The sequence below is a fragment of the Ostrea edulis genome, chromosome 2 (genome assembly GCF_947568905.1).
Source record: "Ostrea edulis chromosome 2, xbOstEdul1.1, whole genome shotgun sequence".
Classification (NCBI taxonomy): Eukaryota; Metazoa; Mollusca; class Bivalvia; order Ostreida; family Ostreidae; genus Ostrea; species Ostrea edulis.
The window spans coordinates 2,651,533-2,675,046 of record NC_079165.1 but is presented as its reverse complement, the minus strand read 5'-3'; the positions used below and the strand labels follow the sequence as shown (position 1 = coordinate 2,675,046).

The 23,514-nt window shown below is 36.7% G+C and overlaps 1 protein-coding gene across 3 annotated transcripts in view; it reads left to right on the top strand.

Annotated features, from left to right (window-relative positions):
• LOC125679954 (phosphoribosylformylglycinamidine synthase-like) overlaps nucleotides 1-23,514 on the top strand; it is a 48,141-nt gene that overhangs the window by 5,080 nt on the left and 19,547 nt on the right. For all 3 annotated transcript variants that reach the window (XM_056157285.1, XM_056157283.1, XM_056157284.1), the window contains exons 2-11: nucleotides 9,419-9,483; nucleotides 11,915-12,062; nucleotides 13,337-13,466; nucleotides 14,507-14,805; nucleotides 15,016-15,124; nucleotides 17,185-17,325; nucleotides 18,298-18,425; nucleotides 19,912-20,040; nucleotides 20,307-20,567; nucleotides 21,364-21,594. In XM_056157285.1, coding sequence (XP_056013260.1) covers nucleotides 9,457-9,483; nucleotides 11,915-12,062; nucleotides 13,337-13,466; nucleotides 14,507-14,805; nucleotides 15,016-15,124; nucleotides 17,185-17,325; nucleotides 18,298-18,425; nucleotides 19,912-20,040; nucleotides 20,307-20,567; nucleotides 21,364-21,594 — 1,603 coding nt within the window. In that variant the 5' untranslated portion in view covers nucleotides 9,419-9,456. The remainder of the gene's footprint in view (nucleotides 1-9,418; nucleotides 9,484-11,914; nucleotides 12,063-13,336; nucleotides 13,467-14,506; nucleotides 14,806-15,015; nucleotides 15,125-17,184; nucleotides 17,326-18,297; nucleotides 18,426-19,911; nucleotides 20,041-20,306; nucleotides 20,568-21,363; nucleotides 21,595-23,514) is intronic.

Here is a 23,514-nt window from a genome sequence, read left to right as displayed (position 1 = left end):
AGTTAATATGTAAGGTACAAACTAATAGAAGTTAATATGTAAGGTACAAACTAATAGAAGTTAATATGTAAGGTACAAACTAATAGAAGTTAATATGTAAGGTACAAACTAATAGAAGTTAATATGTAAGGTACAAACTAATAGAAGTTAATATGTAAGGTACAAACTAATAGAAGTTAATATGTAAGGTACAAACTAATAGAAGTTAATATGTAAGGTACAAACTAATAGAAGTTAATATGTAAGGTACAAACTAATAGAAGTTAATATGTAAGGTACAAACTAATAGAAGTTAATATGTAAGGTACAAACTAATAGAAGTTAATATGTAAGGTACAAACTAATAGAAGTTAATATGTAAGGTACAAACTAATAGAAGTTAATATATAAGGTACAAACTAATAGAAGTTAATATGTAAGGTACAAACTAATAGAAGTTAATATGTAAGGTACAAACTAATAGAAGTTAATATGTAAGGTACAAACTAATAGAAGTTAATATGTAAGGTACAAACTAATAGAAGTTAATATGTAAGGTACAAACTAATAGAAGTTAATATGTAAGGTACAAACTAATAGAAGTTAATATGTAAGGTACAAACTAATAGAAGTTAATATGTAAGGTACAAACTAATAGAAGTTAATATATAAGGTACAAACTAATAGAAGTTAATATGTAAGGTACAAACTAATAGAAGTTAATATGTAAGGTACAAACTAATAGAAGTTAATATGTAAGGTACAAACTAATAGAAGTTAATATGTAAGGTACAAACTAATAGAAGTTAATATGTAAGGTACAAACTAATAGAAGTTAATATGTAAGGTACAAACTAATAGAAGTTAATATGTAAGGTACAAACTAATAGAAGTTAATATGTAAGGTACAAACTAATAGAAGTTAATATGTAAGGTACAAACTAATAGAAGTTAATATGTAAGGTACAAACTAATAGAAGTTAATATGTAAGGTACAAACTAATAGAAGTTAATATGTAAGGTACAAACTAATAGAAGTTAATATGTAAGGTACAAACTAATAGAAGTTAATATGTAAGGCATAAAGTGATGGCATAGAAACTCGTGACAGTTAGAAAATAAAAACAGAGCCCATTAAGGACGAGTTTTTATTTTACAACGATGTCTTGACTCAAAGAGTTATGCATGCATGATAGGTCATTTTGATAACGAGGTAATTTTTATTCTACTTTGGTGTTGTTTTTACCATTTACGAAGTACAGTTCTTTTAGAGCTCTGACGTATGTAGCCAATGGAAATGATAACAAGATATAAAATTTCTAATAGTTCCCTTGATGCGATAATGTTGTTTTTCCATGAAGGGGTTTACAGGATATTTAACGCTTCCGGACCCTGGAAAATAGTCTAGTTTATAACGACATGTGATATTGCAGATTATTTATACATACCAATTTTTCTAATCCATACCGAAATCTCGCAACTTTCCTAATCTGTGCTGAAATCTCACAACTTTTCTAATCTGTGCTGAAATCTCACAACTTTCCTAATCTGTGCTGAAATCTCACAACTTTTCTAATCTGTGCCGAAATCTCGCAACTTTCCTAATCTGTGCTGAAATCTCACAACTTTTCTAATCTGTGTTGAAATCTCACAATTATATGAACATTTTACGTTTTTCTGATTGTTAAATTTCAATTCTTCCACATCCCTGTAGACATCTGTGATTATGTTACCTAAGTGGGATACACCATCATATATGCACAGGTTTTGAAATGCCTCATGTCCGTTAAGTCTTCGACTAGTAAAAAGCATGTCGGACTAGTAAACTTTACGGCACTAGTCCGTATGGAGTTGTGAAAATCTGAATATCAATGTTGAATTGGTTAAGAGTTTAACAAATTTGTCTGAGTGTCTTAAATGTTTGAACTTGGGGTCGATTACTTACATGGTTAAGTGTTTGCATGACAATGATATGCTGACCTTCCAAACACATGGATGTGTATAAAGGGTTTACATCAGTAACTCAGAGGCTAAAGGTCATGAAAGCAAAATAAAGTATGGTTGTCTTTTTCTACTGCATGCATGAGATCATTTTATATGATACACTGGACGGACTAGTGTAATACTTTGCGGACTAGTGAGCATTACAGTCACTAATCCATACAGACTGGTGCTTGAAAAGTTAATTTCCAATCCTGATGCATGAACTCCAACAATGGCCAATATCTATTGTCTGATGTCATATGAAGTGTAAACGGCCATGTCCAGAGAGTTTTCTGAGGCCAGCATGTTTCTTTTTTTAGTAGGTTTAGTTAGTCATACAAGGAGTGTAGATGACCCACAGAATCCCTTACAAGAGTGTAGATGACCCACAGAATCCCTTTTAGTTAGTACTATTATATTTCTTTGGGGCAACCCCGTTAGGTAAACAATACTTAACATTTGTTCAGTTTCACAGTGTCAACACACAGATGACTTGTTCACTTACACAGTGTCAACACACAGATGACTTGTTCACTTACACAGTGTCAACACACAGATGACTTGTTCACTTACACAGTGTCAACACACAGATAAACTTGTTCACTTACACAATGTCAACACACAGATAACGTGTTCAGTTACACACAGTGAACACACAGATGACATGTTCAGTTACACACAGTGAACACACAGATGACTTGTTCAGTTACACAGAATGAACACACAGATGACATGTTCAGTTACACACAGTGAACACATAGATGACTTGTTCAGTTACACACAGTGAACACACAGCTGACTTGTTCAGTTACACACAGTGAACACACAGATGACTTGTTCACTTACACAGTGTCAACACACAGATGACTTGTTCACTTACACAGTGTCAACACACAGATAACGTGTTCAGTTACACAGAGTGAACACACAGATGACATGTTCAGTTACACTCAGTGATCACACAGATGACATGTTCATTTACACACAGTGAACACACAGATGACTTGTTCAGTTACACTCAGTGAACACACAGATGACATGTTCAGTTACACACAGTGAACACACAGATGATATGTTCAGTTACACACAGTGAACACACAGATGACTTGTTCAGTTACACACAGTGAACACACAGATGGCTTGTTCAGTTACACAGAGTGACCACACAGATGACTTGTTCAGTTACACAGAGTGAACACACAGATGACTTGTTCAGTTACACACAATGAACACACAGCTGACTTGTTCAGTTACACAGAATGAACACACAGATGACTTGTTCAGTTACACAATGTCAACACACAGATGACTTGTTCAGTTACACACAGTGAACACACAGATGGCTTGTTCAGTTACACAGTGACCACACAGATGACTTGTTCAGTTACACACAGTGAACACACAGATGACTTGTTCAGTTACACACAATGAACACACAGATGACTTGTTCAGTTACACAGAATGAACACACAGATGACTTGTTCAGTTACACACAGTGAACACACAGATGACTTGTTCAGTTACACAGAATGAACACACATATAATGTGTTCAGTTACACAGAGTGAACACACAGATGACATGTTCAGTTACACAGAGTGAACACACAGATGACATGTTCAGTTGCACAGAGTGAACACACAGATGACATGTTCAGTTACACACAGTGAACACACAGATGACTTGTTCAGTTACACTCAGTGAACACACAGATGACATGTTCAGTTACACAGAGTGAACACACAGCTGACTTGTTCAGTTACACAGAGTGAACACACATATGACTTGTTCAGTTACACAGAGTGAACACACAGATGACATGTTCAGTTACACAGTGTGAACACACAGATGACTTGTTCAGTTACACACAGTGAACACACAGATGACATGTTCAGTTACACACAGTGAACACACAGATGACATGTTCAGTTACACACAGTGAACACACAGATGACTTGTTCAGTTACACACAGATGACATGTTCAGTTACACACAGTGAACACACAGATGACATGTTCAGTTGCAATCAAGATTATGACAGCTTTTGTCCAATTATACTCTGATGACAATGCAGAAATTATCCACTCCCTTACTTTATATTTGTCATGCAGATTATATAGATTTTTCACAACAGATTATTTGAATATTGTGTCCACTTTCACTAAATGAGATTAAAGATACCATTATGATATTTATATAACCACTGATGCTAGATCTACTTTACACAAGCACAATTTATCTTCTGCATTGAATCACAAGTAGTGTAAGTCTGCTCTGATGAATTTATATAAGCAGGCCTCCAGTTCAGTTTAATCATTCATTAGACCAGGGAATTGTGCCTGAAAAGCATATATATATATACATGTACATTCATGCTATAATGTGATATCATACTGATATGGGTCAAACAGAGGCTAGATGTGGAGAACAGACAATATTATTGATTTTCAGAAGGAGTAGAGTTTTCCTAAACATATTGTGACATAATCACTGCTAAACATAATTTCGCTAAATATCTTTGTGTTTGGGGTAGAACAGGCTTCGAGGCTATAAAACTTAGAACAGGCTTTGAGGCTATAAAACTTAGAACAGGCTCGAAGCCTGTAAAAGGCTATAAAACTTTGATAATCTCACTGGAACAGCCTTCGAGGCTATAAAACTTTGATAATCTCACTAGAACAAACTTTGAGGCAATAAAACTTTGATAATCTCACTAGAACAGACTTTGAGGCTATAAAACTTTGATAATCTCACTAGAACAGACTTTGAGGTATAAAACTTCGATAATCTCACTAGAACAGACTTCGAGGCTATAGAAAGTCGATAATCTCGCTAGAACAGGCTTCGAGGCTATAAAACGTCGATAATCTCACTAGAATAGGCTTCGAGGCTATAAAACGTCGATAATCTAACTTTTGATTTCAGTCTGAGAATTTAGCGATAGACTGCGGCTATGCCAAATGAGGTCGGGCCATGCCATGTGCAAATAAGATATCCCAAATTGTCTATGCCAAATTCTAAGAAACAAAGGAATAATTATGATATGTGTGTGATATGTACTTAAAATAAATATTTTCCCTTACAATCGTCAAAATCTATTTTTGTGACCTGGATTTTCCTTCGTTAATTTTAGAGTATACGACTTAAGCGAATAAGTATGACTAGTGCTCTAGACAAATTGTTCAGCATATGATTCGTATGTCTTTAAATGTCGATGCTTTTTTTTATCAGCATTGATGAATTTTATTGGGATCGATTTATAAACTAAAATTTTCCTCAGTAATATAACTAGATTTATCCTATTTTTTCTTTATTTCCCAAATATTCAAGTATTGCAAGAATGTCAAAACAAAATAATATACGTTCGACTTAACAAAAATAATTTCGAGATGAAGGTCAAACAAACGGCATGTATATGATTCCACAGTTAAAGTATTTTCTGGACAGTGATTATGATTATGATGAGCAAAAGAAAAAAGAAAACGAGAACAATATCAATAGATTAAATTTAGAATTGGAAAATGGAGTATGAAGTTGAATAAAAAAAAAAAAGTTTGTTAATAACTACTTTTCTCTCGGTATATATGTGTTATTTTTGTCTATGCCCCATCAAAAAGACATAGATCTATTATCTATGCCATTTAAAAAGTTAAATTTTAAGACTGTGATTTCAGTCTCACTTTCTCACAATTTGTTCCTTCTTTAAAAATGAGACAGTTAGATAAAAAATGAGCTCGTCCAAGCTTTATGACCTTGGAGCCAGTATTTGTTATAGGAAAATTCTCCACATAATTCACACTGTTATACATTCTAAAATATAATGTTACAATACTCATCATCTCTTAGTTGATTAGAGTTGGATAAACTATTCCATCTGCCAGCTTCGACAGTAAGTTAAAATTCCAAATTTGGAATTATAAAGTATGATTAATGTACATATGTACATGTCTAAATAAACTCATAGTGCATTATTTTTCTAAATCTCCAAAACTAAAAATGGCAATGAGTCTAAGGAACACTACCACCCACCACCTTTGCCATGTTCACACAAAAGGTAAAAACATTTAGTTGAAAACAAAACATGCTACAAAATGTCATCAATTACCACCAGATGATCTTCCCCTTTGAGATTTATGACTTGACATGTGTGTTTACTGTAAACAAACATTGTATATAAGGCTTGGTTAGGGTGGGTGTGATAATTAGCATGTGTAGGTAGAATAATTTGTGTCCATGCATCCTTTCGTTAACAAAAGAGACATGTTTACGGTGGTCAAGTCTAATTATACCCCACGCAACGAAGGAAATCCTGATTCAATTAATTTTTCTGAGAGTTATGCCCCTTTTGAACTTGGAATTTCGAGCCCGTCTGTCCTGTTCTTGTCAGCACAACTCCTTTGAGACCGCTCAACAGAATTTTGTGAAACTGTGTAGCTAATATGAACACACTGTGTAGATGTACATATTCCCAGAAAATTCTGATTCAATACTTTTTCTGGGAGTTATGCCCCTATTGAACTTAGAATTTTGAACCGCTCTGTCCTGTTCTTGCAGTAATGCATAACATTACCATTCATCATGTGAGGCATTGTCAAGCAATGCTGGAGCATGGGGTAGCTTGCTCACTTCTGCTTTCTTTCATTATTTCTACCTTAGATATTTTGATGAAATTTTACTAATGTATCAATTATTTTAAGATTTAAAAATTAGACATTTACCATCCAAATTTCATAAGGGGGTCATCTCAAAAGTCATCAATTTTTACTATTGGATCCTATGGGCTTTGTTGGAAAAATGCCAATTTTTCACTTTTTTTCATATTATTTGTATTTCTGCCTGAGGGATTTCTATTTCTAAAATATGAATTCAAAGTTATTGTGAATAGTCATTAAATGGCTAGCTGGATTGGTTCAGGGATTATTCATGTATCAAAGTTAAATTTTTTCAATGTCTCATCTCTTAAAATTTGGCATATTGTGGTATAATATATTAATAGCATAGGAGAACTCTTTTGTAAAGTAGTAAAAGTGTTTAGATTGCTGATATGTTTGTTTTGGTGTTGTGTCAACAAAGTTTTAGTAAAATGTCCACGGCTGCATCTAATATGTGAGCGAGTCATGCTTCGTTCTTCAGCTTCTTGCATTGTTAACAAAACCAAGAATGATGTCATAAGAGTGATTTAAGCATTTCACCCAACTGATATCTGAAAAGCACAATTTCTAACCCATGGATTTTATGGGTAATGTTAAATTTGCATTAAAAACACAATACTTCAGAAAGTTATAACATCGCATCAACGACTTCAGGAAAATAAAAAGTTGCGCAAAGTCAAGCGCACTCGAATTGGACTCAGCCTCGTTAAAATACGTATATATGTGTATACATGTTTTTATATGTGTATACACTATACATAACATGTATGTGTACAGTGTGTGTGTGTATATATGTATATATATATATATATATATATATATATATAAAGCACTAAATAATCACAACTAGGTACTGAAAATTTTCGCCCCAGCCCGGGGTCGAACCAGCGACCTACGGCACCCACCGCCTAGCAAGATTGTCAAACCAGTGTGTAAGTCCACTCGGCCACAACGACTTCCCTAATATATATATATATACACACACACACACATACAGTGATCCCCGCTATATTGCCCCCTGTAATAATGCCACCCCCGCATATCGCCAAGAAAGTTCAAAGTCCCGTTTTCCTCGCTGTGTAAAACCCCATTATAACGCCATCCCCCGCATACCGCCATCCGCCAACGTATTTACAGGTGCGATTTGGTCAATAACCGTTATAATCACCCCCGCTAATTATCACCAATCAACGGCAGGAAAATTTCAGTGAGCAGGGTTAACCAATTATCCGCCATTAGTCCTCAAGTGTTCAAGTTTGGAGCAGATTTATAAGTTACGTAAATTATAATCAACTGAGTTCGAATATGCAGTATTGTTTTTGAAATCTGAGTATGGCGGACACACCGAAGTCTAAGCGTGTTGGACATAAAACAAAAACTGGAAATCATCAAATACCCCTACAAGTCATTTACGACCACTGGACGCCAGGATTATCCAGGCATTCAAAGCATGATATAGATAAAATTTGTTTGATTTCTGATGACAGCTGTACACATACCCCCTCCCCCGATATAATGCCACCCCTGTTATAACGTCAAAATTGCCAAGGTTCAAATGTTGGCGTTATAACGGGGGATCACTGTGTATATATGTATGTATGTATATGGTACCATGTATGTATAATAATTGTTAAAATTGTACGTGACCCCCTGAGGGACCTTGATTGGTGAATAAATATACAAATATAATGTATAGGCAAACAATAAGTCAAATTTGCTTCTTTGATTGTACTATGTGACCTTGTAACTACCTGTATAAATATGGGTCAAACAGAAACTAGATGTGGAGAATAGACTTATTTCAGAATGAGCAGAGATTTCTTAACACAGTGTAACATAATCACTGCTGAACATAATTTCGCTAAATATCTTTGTGTTTTGGGTAGAACTTAGTCTCACTTTCTCACAACAAAAATGAGACTGAGATAAAAAAAAAAATACAAATAAATGAGCTCGTCCAAGCTTTATGACCTTGGAGCCAGTATTTGTTATATAAAAATTCTCCACATAATTTACCCAGTGTTTTACATTATGAAATATAACAATACTCATCTCCCAAGTTGATTACAGTCGCGTAAACTACCGTAACGTGTTAATCCATCTGCCAGCTTCAACAGTTTGTTTCCCAAATTTGGAATTAATTTAGTATAAAATATGATTAATGTGTATGTACGTGTTGTGTTTTTCTAAATTTCCAAAACCAGAAATGGCAATGAGGCTGAGCATTACTGCCACCCACCACCTTTGCCACTCGCTCACAAAAGGAAAAAACATTTTGTTGAAAATATGACAAATCATGCTACAAAATGTCATCAAATATCACCAGAGGAACCCCCCTCTGAGAATTATGACTGGACATATATGTTTACCAAAAACAAACATCTCTTACTAGAGTTGTTTAGGATGGATGTGATAATTAGCAGGTGTAGGTAGTATTTGTGAGTCATTCCTTTCATAAACAATTAAAACACACATGTTTAAGACACACATACATTGATAAAACAATTTGTAAAGTCAATCACTTCATTGAATGCTGCAGTTAGGAGTTCATGAGACTATATGAAGAGATTCCTATGGAAATATAAAAAAACAAGCATACAGAAAGAAACTTTCAAAGAAATTGACTCGTGTAAAATAAATTTCTCCTCATTTCAAATTATTTGCCATTTTCTCTGAAATTAATCCCAGAGCTAGTTCTAGTTTCTAGTCATGGCAAGATATATATAAAAGAAATACCAGTCGATGATGAGCACGTGCACAGCTTATAGTGATACTGAGCTAGCTTGGCATTTACATTTTTTCCAGTGAGGGCTTCAATCGCTTCCTGACTGCTCCAAGAAGGGATGGAGGACACAACCTGCAAAAGAGAGGTAAGTGCAGGGTGTAAACCTCATTTCTGGTGGTGTAGATGTAAGTATCGGGTGACAGGTGTAAACCTCATTTCTGGTGGTGTAGAGGTAAGTATCGGGTGACAGGGTGTAAACCTCATTTCTGGTGGTGTAGAGGTAAGTATCGGGTCACAGGGTGTAAACCTCATTTCTGGTGGTGTAGATGTAAGTATCGGGTGACAGGGTGTAAACCTCATTTCTGGTGGTGTAGATGTAAGTATCGGGTGACAGGTGTAAACCTCATTTCTGGTGGTGTAGAGGTAAATATCGGGTGACAGGTGTAAACCTCATTTCTGGTGGTGTAGATGTAAGTATCGGGTGACAGGTGTAAACCTCATTTCTGGTGGTGTAGATGTAAGTATCGGGTCACAGGGTGTAAACCTCATTTCTGGTGGTGTAGAGGTAAGTATCGGGTGACAGGTGTAAACCTCATTTCTGGTGGTGTAGATGTAAGTATCGGGTGACAGGGTGTAAACCTCATTTCTGGTGGTGTAGAGGTAAGTATCGGGTGACAGGTGTAAACCTCATTTCTGGTGGTGTAGAGGTAAGTATCGGGTGACAGGTGTAAACCTCATTCCTGGTGGTGTAGAGGTAAGTATCGGGTGACAGGTGTAAACCTCATTTCTGGTGGTGTAGAGGTAAGTATCGGGTGACAGGTGTAAACCTCATTCCTGGTGGTGTAGATGTAAGTATCGGGTGACAGGTGTAAACCTCATTTCTGGTGGTGTAGAGGTAAGTATCGGGGTGACGGGGTGTAAACTTCATTTCTGGTGGTGCACGGTAGTATAGACTGAAATCGTCCAGTTTCATCAGTGTCTTAGCTTCATTTTTGTGGCACTGATATGTATGTGCTAGTGTCAAGTCCTATTAGGGCCATCACAGCACAGTGATTTTTTAAGGGTCCAAATTTCGGCCTATACCCCTCCTGAAAATTGTCAATTTTCCCCCAATTTAGCTAGCATTTTCCCCAATAATAAAATTATGAAAGGAAAACGTATTTGAAAAAAAGAAACATTCGATGTGAATTATATACGTAAGACTTAAAGAGTTATGGGAATGATGATTTGGATAGAATAGTTGAAAATTTTAGATGGTAAAAGAAAATTAGATGTGTAAAATAAAGACAACATAATGTTTGATATGATTTTAAAACTTATTATCATAAAATTGATTTTTCCCAATTTGACTGAAATGTCGACAATTTTTCCCAATTCGAAAGCCATTAAGGACCCTAATTGTAAAAAATGTAGAAAAATAATGCAGCACTTTTGGGTACGGGAAGTGGGTCCCTTTTGATTGGGAAAATCATCATTTTAGGGGTGGATGGGTTCTTGATAAATTGGGAAAATTGAGTTTACTGTCTTTTCCATCCAAATAAAGTTTTTTAAATAAAAGAACCCCCCCCCCCCAGGTACAATGGGGCCACAATAGGGAATCAAAGTTTTTCATACTAATATATAGAGAAAATCTTTAAAAATCGTCTTCTCAAGAACCATTGGGTCAAAGAAATTTACATTTATATAAAAGCTTCCTGACGTAGTGCAGATTCAAATTTGTAAAAATCATGGCCCACAGGGGTAGATTCTGGCAGCAATAGGGACCAAAGTTTTGCATGTGAATATATAATATATATATATATATATGGAAAATCATTGTGACTCAGGTGAGCGATGTGGCCTATCAGTATGGGCCTCTTGTCCATTTTAATTTCATAAATCTTCTTCCTTGTTGAAATTTATAAAAACTATACTTCCAAAAAAGATTACAATACTAGAAAAACTTAGGTGCAAACCTCTTTAACTAATACATGAATTGTACCTAGATGATTTACATATATACATACATGTACTCGCATTCATATATACTGTTACATGAATCATTGTATAAATTCAGCCAGTCGGAAGGGCTGTACACATATATATATTAAACATCTTTTAAAGGTGTCTTAAGAAAATTATACCAGCTATACTGCATTAACATGTCATGTATTCAGCATATATTAAAATTAATTCAACTGATAATTCATTTTGCCTTCATTCTACTGAAATCTACAGTAAAACACAGTTATAGCAAACCTCCAGGACCAGTGAAAAACATTTCGTTATAAACAGACCATCGAAAAACGGTTCGTTATAATCAAACTTTGTTATATCCAATAAAAGTTTTGGTATTTTTCCCTCATAGTTGAATAAATATCTCTTCACAATAATTGTGAATTCATTATAAGCGTCTTTTACGGTATACACTAGTTATGTGTCTTGCGACTAGCACTTGTATATATATATGACATGGTGTTTTATCTGTCAGAGTGACTCATTTCACTGTTAAATCTATGACAACAGGCATGACATGTAAGTGTGTACTTTAAAAAGTGTAGTTTGATTTTGAGTTGTAAGATTCTCTAAAATTTCAGCAACCATTATTGCTGAAACTGTACAAGAAAGCCTCCAGTTGTCCGAGAGCAGAAGATGTGACTTATCAGAAAATGAAATCGATCATCGGAGACGACCTTCACAAAGTGCAGATCGAGACGTGCTACTATATCCAGTTTTCATCAGATGGTAGACAGACAAGAGCGAAACTGTATAACGAGTATCTTCTGCGGTTGTCTAATTTTTGTGTAGTTTTGCAGATAAGAAAAATCTACAAAAAGAACAGGTGCAAAATTTGTTAGTAGATGTTTTTAGGTATGCTTACAGGTGTAATGCAACCACAGAAATCGGAAATTCAGAATATAATTTTGCCACCATTTACGGATCAAATCGCAAATATTTCCAACCGCAGAAAACACCTGTTATATGGGAAGTATATAATTAACACTGTTTTTAGCTCTGTTGATAAAGATAAAACTGTATGTTATTTCATGCAAGAGATTGTGTCTGATGCAAAATCTAATATTGATGACCAAGTAATTTCTCACAAATACTGAAATTTGCAAATGGCGTTTCTTTAAGAAAACATAGATCACAGTTGTGAACTAATGAAATTTTTCTTTCTCTTATGTGTTCTGAAAAGAAAAATCTATGTCATAAATTTGAAGTTTGTCCAAGCACACCCTCAATGACTCGGTGTTAAAATAGCCATTTTATGTGAAAATACTCTACATGGTAGGAAAATGTTATCTTTATGATGTCATTCTTCTGATCATTAGTCATTTTGGTTAAGCTGGAATAACAATTGAGTTGAATCATGATTCTTCCACAGAGCACATTTAAAGTTTTAAGCATTTAAGATTTTTTGGGCCAAATAGATCATCAACTTGGAGGTCCTTAAGGAGGTATTCTATAACCTCCTAATGGCTGACTTCCTTTTAAAAGATGAATGAAAATATGAATTATATTCAGCAATATTTGTCTATTCATTTAGAATATTATTGCCTACCTGAGTAGCTCAGTAGGTTTAGCACGTCGACTGCTGAACTGTAGATCGTGGGTTCCATGTCCAGCAGGGTTTTAAAAAAAAACTTCAGATCACTTTCTACTAAAACTGCAATTTTTGACCAAATAAAGTAAATTTGAAAGTTTCCAATTTCAAAATATTGTGCATATCCTCCACTTTTCATCCATATGGAATTTCTCTGATGTAACATATTCTTCCTAAAAAATGTAAAATTCTCATTAGATTTAATTGATTGTGCTTTCTGAGAACAAAATCAAACTCAACTGCTTCTGTAGATACTTTCTTCAATTTATCTGCCTGAACAGGGAGTGTTGAGTTTCTCTGTCTCTCGGTGAAAATGTTCCGTCTGACACACGTACATGTATGTTGTGTGTTATCCGTCAGACACACGTATATTGTGTGCTATCCATCTATTCATGGTGTCTTCTATTTTCAGATGTGGATTTAGAGACCTATTCCAAACTAGTCTGGATACTGAGCACACCTTTTCGGGAAAATGATATCACCAGGAAGAGTTCTTTTGAGCAGCCAAAGGGAAATACATGCTTGATAGAGATAGGACCAAGGTTTGTATCAGAGGAGGGTCAGATGATAGAGATAGGATTGAGGTTTGTATCAGACCAGGGTCAGATGATAGAGATAGGACCGAGGTTTGTGTTAGACCAGGGTCATATGATAGAGATAGGACCAAGGTTTGTATCAGGCCAGGGTCAGATGATAGAGATAAGACCGAGGTTTGTGTTAGACCAGGGTCATATTATAGAGATAGGACCAAGGTTTGTATCAGACCAGGGTCATATGATAGAGATAGGACCGAGGTTTGTATCAGACCAGGGTCATATGATAGAGATAGGACCGAGGTTTGTATCAGACCAGGGTCATATGATAGAGATAGGACCAAGGTTTGTATCAGACCAGGGTCATATGATAGAGATAGGACCGAGGTTTGTATCAGACCAGGGTCAGATGATAGAGATAGGACCAAGGTTTGTATCAGACCAGGGTCAGATGATAGAGATAGGACCAAGGTTTGTATCAGACCAGGGTCAGATGATAGAGATAGGACCGAGGTTTGTATCAGACCAGGGTCATATGATAGAGATAGGACCAAGGTTTGTATCAGACCAGGGTCATATGATAGAGATAGGACCAAGGTTTGTATCAGACCAGGGTCAGATGATAGAGATAGGACCAAGGTTTGTATCAGACCAGGGTCAGATGATAGAGATAGGACCAAGGTTTGTATCAGACCAGGGTCAGATGATAGAGATAGGACCAAGGTTTGTATCAGAGGAAGGTCAGATGATAGAGGTAGGACCAAGGTTTGTATCAGACGAGGTTATGGGGAAATACGTGCTTGATAGAGATAGGACGGAGGTTTGTGTCGGACCAGCGTCCACCAAGATAACGATATACAGTAATACATGTAACTATGGTGAGAAATTTTGGTTTGTATCGTCCATCTTGTGGATATGAAATGTGACAAGGAGTCGCTCTTGTGATCCAAGTAGAGAATTTATCATGTCACTCTGTTTTTGATTTGGGTCATTGGTAAGTGCTTAACTTGCATTACCAAAGTGAAAAGAGAAGAATTGTTTACTTTCAGATTAAACTTCTCGACGCCATTTTCCACAAACACTGTGTCCATTTGTAAATCTGCTGGAATCAAGGATGTGACGAGGGTCGAATTCTCTACACGGTATCTGATGACTCTTTCAGAAGATTTCCAGTTGGATGGCGATGAAGAACAAAGGGTTGTGGACAGCATTCATGATAAAATGACCCAGTGTCGTTATGTGACCCCAGTGGAGACCTTTGCCCTGGAGGTCAGATCAGAGGACGTTTATGAAATTGACATCTTGGGGGAGGGCAGACAGGCACTTGTGAAAGCCAATGAAAAGCAAGGTATAGGTTTCATGATCTCTGATTTTTTCCAAAAAAAATATATCAAACTTAAGTTTGAGTTTTCTTTTATTTGAGCTGTCAAAATTTGAGTAAAAGTCGAAGTTTCAACTTAAGTTGTTTTCAAGAAATCCGGGCTAGATATGGTTCTGTTCTAATGTACGTGTAATACATGTTTTATAGGTATTTTTTAAAGCATTCAAATTTTGATAGGGCTGGCCTTTGATGAATGGGATTTGGACTACTACACAGAATTATTTCAGGAAAAGATCAAAAGGAACCCCACAAATGTGGAATGTTTTGATTTGGCCCAGTCTAACAGGTATAGTGTCACAGGAAGTGATTAAGAATGAAGTAATTAATCAAAATCAAGTCATCAACAGGAACCAGTGAAAATTAACCAATCAAAATAAAGCAGTCAGAATCAATGTGTACATCAGGATCATTTTCAACAAGTATTCCGAAATTCACTTGATGAGGTGATATTTTAACATATAAAGAAAGATAACTCTGCCGAGTTTAATTTGAATGTTCCAGACTTATTTCTCTTTATTTAATCAATAATCATTGAGATCTGCTGATTTCTTGCATGAGTAATGATCTTACTGAACAAAAATGAATTTAATTGCTTATTGAACCACATACAACCTATCATTGGGTCAAATGCTGTCTGACATGTTTCATACCGATTGTTAGACTGTTCTTGGCACACTGATTTTGACTATAATGGGTAACTCAATTTACCTGATCAAGATGTAGGGGTCACGGCGGGTGTGACCGGTCGACAGGGGATGCTTACTCTTCCTAGGCACCTGATCCCACCTCTGGTATAACCAGGGGTCTGTGTTTGCCCAACTCTCTATTTTGTAATGCTTATAGGGGTTATGAGATTGGTCACTTAAACTGTTAAGTTTCATCCAGATTATTGCCTAGGAAAAGGTGTGCCCATCTGTCGAGCAAAATGAAATTAATATATATTGTTTATTAATAGATGATTAAAAAATGTGTTTGAATATGAATTTGCTCGACGCATGGGCTGCATGTTTTCTGAAAGGAAAACCCCCTGAATTTATGAATTTTTTCATTGATTTTGGCATTTTTGACAATTTTATGCCAACTTCACGCTCTTGTCATTACAGCAAAAAGTAATTTTGGATCAAATTAAATGTAGTTTGGGTTTGCTTATATATTCTTTATTGGAATGGCAGATTTTGGGACTCCTATTGAAATCATCAATTTTCTGGGCCTGTAGAAACTGTACCTGCTTCTTTGCATTTTGGCTTATTTGCAAAGTCAATAAATTTCTATCATTATTAACAATTAACAAAATTTAACATTTAATATAAATTGTCTTGCTGTACACTTCAACAGATGTACACCCAATTTTATTTCCAAATATTGATGCCTGTCCTGAGGTATGCTGGGTATAATGATATTAAAGAGTGGTGTATGTATAAAACAAATTCTGACTTATCTATTCTATCGAATATTTGAGTACTCTTACTGAATATTTGAATATGAATTTTTGATGATTCTGACATATCTATTTTATAGAATTATTTAGGTCACCTTTGTCACTCAGGTGACCTACTGCTTTTGGTCTTCTTTCATAATTGTCGGTTAACAATTGAGCATTTTTTTTACTTCTTGATTATAACCATTCAAATTCTTTTCGAATTTGGAGCATCTTTGGAACAAAGGGAAGAAAATTGTAAATTTCGGGATTCCTGCACCCACTGCGCGTTAGGGGCAGGGCAAAAACTGCCCAAAATTTACCAATTTTCAAAAATCTTCTCTACAACAGTTTTCTGCACATCTGTAAGAAAAAATCAAATACAAATAGTCATGCAGAGCTGAAAGACTGTTACCAAAGTTTAGTATTTTGTGATCCCTTGGTTCTTGTTTCTGACTTGAAGGGCGGGGGCCATATTTGGCATATTTATTGTGTTTATGTGTGAGACATTTAAATAGCATCTTTAATGCTATTGATACTAAGTTGAAACTAAATGGGAAGGTCTATGATTTGAAAGACTTCTTTAATTTTGTTGATACTATATATAAAGTAAATACATATGAAAGTAGAGCAGAAAAGGATGTACCAAAATTGTGAATTTTACAACCCCAGGGTTCTGACTATTTTGCAAAGTCTTTCATCAATATGAGCACTTTCAGGTGTATATGTGTTTTAAGAACACATCTTGTTCTATACTGCTGCTGAATATTGGAATTTAGTTGAGAAATGTAGAACAGGAAAATCATTATAGGTTTTGCAGCCTGTGGGGCTAATGATACTTTTAACTAATACTCAAGTAGGCCTCTTGTTTCGGTTGATAACTATGTACATTTGATTACATGCATGTATGTTTTTCTGTATTTTAAAAGTGAACACAGCCGTCATTGGTTCTTCCGTGGCCGTCTAGTGGTGGATGGGAAGGAACATCCCGAATCTCTGTTCAAAATGATTATGGATACTCAGAAACAGTCCAACCCAAATAACGTCATCAAATTCTCTGATAATAGCAGGTATTTTGTCACAATATATGAATATGTTGGTATTTAACAGTCACATAAATAAAATTCAAAAATAAAACAAATAGGTTCGGGCTGTAGAATTTAGACAAGCTCACTTTTGATCTTAGTCTCGCTTCTTCACAGTATGTTACTTCTGTAATAGTGAGACTGAGATCGAAAGCGAGTTCATCTGAGTTTTATGACCCTCGAACCTGATCCTCAAGACTCACTGGGAACTAGAGCTCCAACTCTAGTGACATTGGAAAACAAAATCTGTATGTGCGCGCAATTTGACAGAGGAACGGCATAAACAACTAGAGTCTGTACTCTCAATATGGACGCAATATCTATGTTAAATACTTACTACCATGATTATGTTGCTCATTAAGGCAATGTCTGAGACCGCAAAAACCGAGATCCCATGTCACAGCAGGTGTGGCACGATAAAGATCCCTCCTTGCTCAAAGGCCATAAGCGCCAAGCATAGGCCTAAATTTGCAGCCCTTCACCGGCATTGGTGACGTCTCCATATGAGTGAAATATTCTCGAGAGGGACGTTAAACAGTATTCAATCAATCAATCCCCCTGCAATTTCAGTAGCAAATTTTGTATATCATATATACATGTACAGCATGTTGTGTTTTTTTTACTTAATAGATTATGCATCATTTTCATAAGCGGTTATTTCCCCGTCTAATTAATAAAACTTCCAAGACTCTGTGATCTCGTGTAATAAATCACATGTTCATTAAAAAAATGTATGTTTTCGTAATAAAACTAAACGACTAGTTTTTAAAGAAACTCTCTATATACACTGTATACTGTATGTTGAACCAAATTTCGACTTGATAAAATGTAACTCCAGCTCCAGAGAAAAACGCTCCAAGAAACCTTTCATCGGTGATAGTAAATATGATAACCTGAACTCATGTTTAAAAATACAAGGACATATTTCACTCATTTGAATTGTTTATATATGTTCAGTGCCATAAAAGGATATGAAACCACAGTTTTGGTTCCCAGCGACACCACTGTGCCGAGTGCGATGTCAGAGATGGAAAACGTGAAACGACACATCATCTTCACAGCTGAGACTCACAACTTTCCCACAGGTAACTTCTCATTACAACTTCTTCCACTGGTAACTTCTCATTACAACCTCTTCCACTGGTAACTTCTCATTATAACCTCTTCCACTGCTAACTTCTCATTACAACCTCTTCCACTAGTAACTTCTCATTACAACTTCTTCCACTGGTAACTTCTCATTACAACCTCTTCCACTGCTAACTTCTCATTACAACTTCTTCCACTGGTAACTTCTCATTACAACCTCTTCCACTGCTAACTTCTCATTACAACCTCTTCCACTAGTAACTTCTCATTACAACCTCTTCCACTGGTAACTTCTTGCAATTTCTTCCACTGATAACTTCTTCCACTGGTAACTTCGCACAACTTCTTCCACTGTTAACTTTTCATTACAACTTCTTCCTCTGGTAACTTCTTCCACTGGTAACTTCTCAGTTTCTTCCACTGGTAATTTATCATTGCAACTTCTTCCATTGGTAACTTCTTTCACTGATAACTTCTCACTACAACTTCTTTCACTGATAACTTCTCACTACAACTTCTTCCACTGGTAACTTCTCATTACAACTTCTTTCATTGGTAACTTCTCACAACAACTTCTTCCGGTGGTAACATTTCACAACTTCTTTAACTGGTAACTTCTCACAGCTTCTTCCACTGGTAACTTCTTCCTCTGGTAACTTCTTCCACTGATAACTTCTTCCACTGGTAGCTTCTTTCACTGGTTACTTTTTTGTAAGGAAATGGGAAGTCCCTGTCATGTGGAGGGAGTGTTACTTACTGTAATAATGTACATTGCTTTGAAGTTAAAATTCTTGCACATGTCTTACATGTACTGTATATTAATGAGGATGTTATATGTGTAAAACATTTAACCCAAGATGTGAGAGCACCTGTTCATAGACATTGAAATTGTGGACTTTTGAATCAAAATTTGTATCCAAAGTAGAGAAAGACCAATTCAACTTAATTAGTAGATTATCATCCAGGGTCACCAGAAAGTATGGGGCAGGTGGGGGATTTTATTTTTTTATTTTTTATTTTCTGAGAAAAATATTAATGACAAATGAGTTTTTGTCAACAGAAGTGCATCATTTAATGCCAGATGGATATCAATCTATGCTTATTTCACAGACTAATTCCAGGCTAAGCTTCAATTTCAAATATAGAAAGATACCAAACTTCTTCAAAATTAAGAAAACCATATCTTCATTTGGATTTTCACGTTGCTATACCGGAAATATAAACAAGAAGTGTCAATATTGGAGTCAGACATAAAGATTTTCCGGAAATCGCAAATTTCGCAAAATAACAAAATTTGGGGCGTGTCGATTTTTGAGGGGCGGACGGGGATGATAATCTTTCAATTAAGTTGATTTGGCCAAATATGATCTGTGACCACAGTCCAACTTTTCCTTTTTTTAGAATTGAAATATGTACATACTTTATGTATATGTAACTTTAAAACATGAATTGAGTTCTTCATCTGAGATCATCCATTTGTAGGCGTGGCTCCTTTTCCGGGAGCCACTACGGGGACTGGTGGGAGAATCCGAGACGTTCAATGTACAGGTAAAGGGGCCCATGTGGTGGCCGGAACCGCCGGATACAGCTTTGGAAATCTGAATATTCCAGGTATCTTTCAGCTAAGTCAGGAATGTCCATGATTCAAGATCACACAAAGAAGAAATTAGTGAGATTGCTTTGAGTAAACTTTGTGATGGTTTGTAAAATGAAATGATACTAATTAGATGATGTACTGTGAGATAATCTTGTCTTTTAAGGGTGTGTTTAAGTGTGTTTTAGATCTCGCTGTACAAGTGAAAGGCCTCGTTATTACAGTGTACCACAGCTTGTTATACCTAATGCGAGAGACTGGGGAATTGTATTCACTCTTCCAGGTTACATACAGCCATGGGAGGACCAATCACATCTCTACCCCGGGAACTTTGCTTCACCTCTAAATATAGCAATAGAGGCCAGTAACGGGGCATCAGATTATGGGAACAAGTTTGGAGAACCAGTTTTGGCAGGGTTTGCTCGCTCCTATGGATTGACCGATCTGAGTGGGGAGAGGAGAGAGTACATCAAGCCCATCATGTTCAGTGGGGGTATCGGTCAGCTGGAGGACATCCATGTTAAAAAGAACACACCTGAGACAGGTACTGAGGGAGGACGGTTTGGAATTATGATGTCTAATGATCTCTCTTTGCATTATAGTCACACGAGCTAGGTTGTTTGTAGGTGTGTAGTATGTGTGTAAATGTGTAGTATGTGTGTAAATGTGCATTCATAGCTTAGCTGTCAGTTTCAGATAGTTCTCACAGATCTCCAAACTAATTTATAAACTTTAGTCCAAACTGATTTATAAACTGTGGTCCAGTCAGATTTATAATCTGGTATACGCTGCATCGTGGTACAATAACTTCCTGGTGTTGGTCAGTATTGGAATTTATTATATACTTTCAATTTCATCTCTTCTTTTTTCTTTAAAAGTTTGTGGGCATATATCACATGATATATGCCCGGAAACATTCCGACCCGCAAACATTACGTCACAATCAAATTTCTGCGCCGTTAATTTTCAAATTTTTTGTGTTTTTCATCTTTTACTCAGTTAAACCGATAAAGTTATTGTTAAAAATAAAATTATTGTTAGTTTCTAAATGAAATTGAAAGTATATTATAAAAAGGTTATAGACTTTGTATTGGAAATATGACGACTTCGTTTTTTGTCGCAAACGGACCTCGCAAGCTCGGTCCATCTACGCACCAAAAAACTCGGTCGTCATATTTTCCCATACAAAGTCTATAACCTATAATTATTGTATAGTAATAAGCTCCATCTTCATAGTGTGTTTTAAAAGCATTTATTGAACAACAGCTACTAAGTAGTGAAACCACTGGATACAATCGCTGAATGTTGTAGGGATGTTTTACTGTCACTGTATGTTGTAGGGATGTTGGTGACGAAGGTCGGAGGCCCAGTGTACAGGATTGGTGTGGGGGGAGGAGCGGCCTCCTCGGTACAAGTCCAGGGGGACAACAAGGAAGAGCTGGACTTTGGAGCCGTTCAGCGGGGGGATCCAGAGATGGAACAGAAGCTGAACCGTGTCATCCGGGCGTGTATAGAGAGGAGGGAGAAGAACCCAATAGCCAGTGTCCATGATCAGGGGGCAGGGGGCAACGGTCAGTACTGCATGATCAGGGGGCAACGGTCAGTACTGCATGATCAGGGGCAGGTGTCAATGGTCAGTACTGCATGATCAGGTGGCAACGGTCAGTACTGCATGATCAGGTGGCAACGGTCAGTACTGCATGATCAGGTGGCAACGGTCAGTACTGCATGATCAGGTGGCAACGGTCAGTACTGCATGATCAGGGGGCAACGGTCAGTACTGCATGATCAGGGGGCAACAGTCAGTACTGCATGATTAGAGGGAGGGGCAATGGTCAGTACTGCATGATCGGGGGGGGGGGGGGGCAATGGTCAGTACTGTATGATCAGGAGGTGGGGGCAACGGTCAGTACTGCATGATCAGGGGGCAATGGTCAGTACTGCATGGTTAGGGGTGGGGGCAATGGTCAGTACTGCATGATCAGGGGGTGAGGGGCAACGGTCAGTACTGCTTGATCAAGGGGTGGTGGCAACGGTCAGTACTGCTTGTTGTATTCCATTGTTTATGATCGAGGAGGGTGGGGGCAATAGTCAGTACTGTTTGATTTGGTCTTGTATCTTTACATAATGTGCTTGTCTGTTTTGATTACCTGAGTCACTTGGGTAACCTATCACAATTGGTGGGTACTGTGTACATTGTTATCTGTTAACTATGTAGCTTATCAACTTCTCAAAGAGTACATGACAATTTTCTGTTCAGAGTATCTCTGGGGAACAAAAACTATGAATTACATGGTAACTGTACCCATGGAGTCTGAGATGGGTCAAAACCTGAAAAAGTTATGCAATCTATTAAAAATCATCTTAATTTAGGGACATCTAGCAGACAAAATTTGTATAGTCATGATATCAATGAGCAGGATTCCTCTACCTAAAAAATCCTTTGGGGACCCGGGTTAGAATAGGTCCTCAGTACCCCTTGCTTGTTGTAAGAGGTAACAAAATTGGGTGATCCTTCAGATGAGACTGCAAAAACCAAGGTCCTATTTCACAGTAGTTGTGGCACAATAAAGGTCCCTCCCTGCTCAAAGGCCGTAAGCACCGAGCATCGGCCTAAATTTTGCAGCCCTTCACTGGCAATGGTGGCATCTCAATATAAGTGATCCCATGGGGATCTGGGTTAGATTAGGTCTTCAGTACCCCTTGCTTGTTGTAAGAGGTGTCTAGATGGGGCGGTCCTTTGGATGAGACCGCAACAACCGAGGCCCCGTGTCACAGCAGGTTTGGCACGATAAAGACCCCTCCCTGCTCAAAGACCATAAGCGCTGAGCGTAGGCCTAAATTTTGTAGCCCTTCACCAGCAATGGTGACATCTCCATATAAGTGAAATATTCTTGAGAGGGATGATAAACAATATACTATCAATCAATCGATCCTCTCCCAAAATTGCAAAACTTGTGGCCCCTGAGTTGGGGATTGTGGCGTTGGGGTGGCCTGTGTGGTTCGTATAGTGCACCCACAGCTTATGACATCTGTACAGGAGTGAAAGTAAACTGAAAGGGACATAAAACAACCAAAATTATGAAATTTATGAAAATGCATTTTATTTCTTAATAATCTTTGTTTTGATTCCTGGACATTATAAATAATCAAACTAAGTATTCTGCAATTATAAAGAGAGAACCTACCAAAATTTTGAAATTTATGGCTTCTTGATCAGAGCTGATTATGAATCAGATGACTTTAAGTGCGAAACAATTTAATATCGACAAAAATCAAAACATAAATCAGAAGAAAGTCGTAATTGGATGAATATACATGTATACAGTAAAACATGTTTTAGTGAACCTCCAGGGCCAGTGAAAACAGTTTATTATAACTAAACTTCATTATACAGAAAAACACAGTTATAGTGAACCTCCAGGACCATCGAAAAACAGTTCATTATAACTAAACTTCATTATACAGTAAAACACAGTTATAGTGAACCT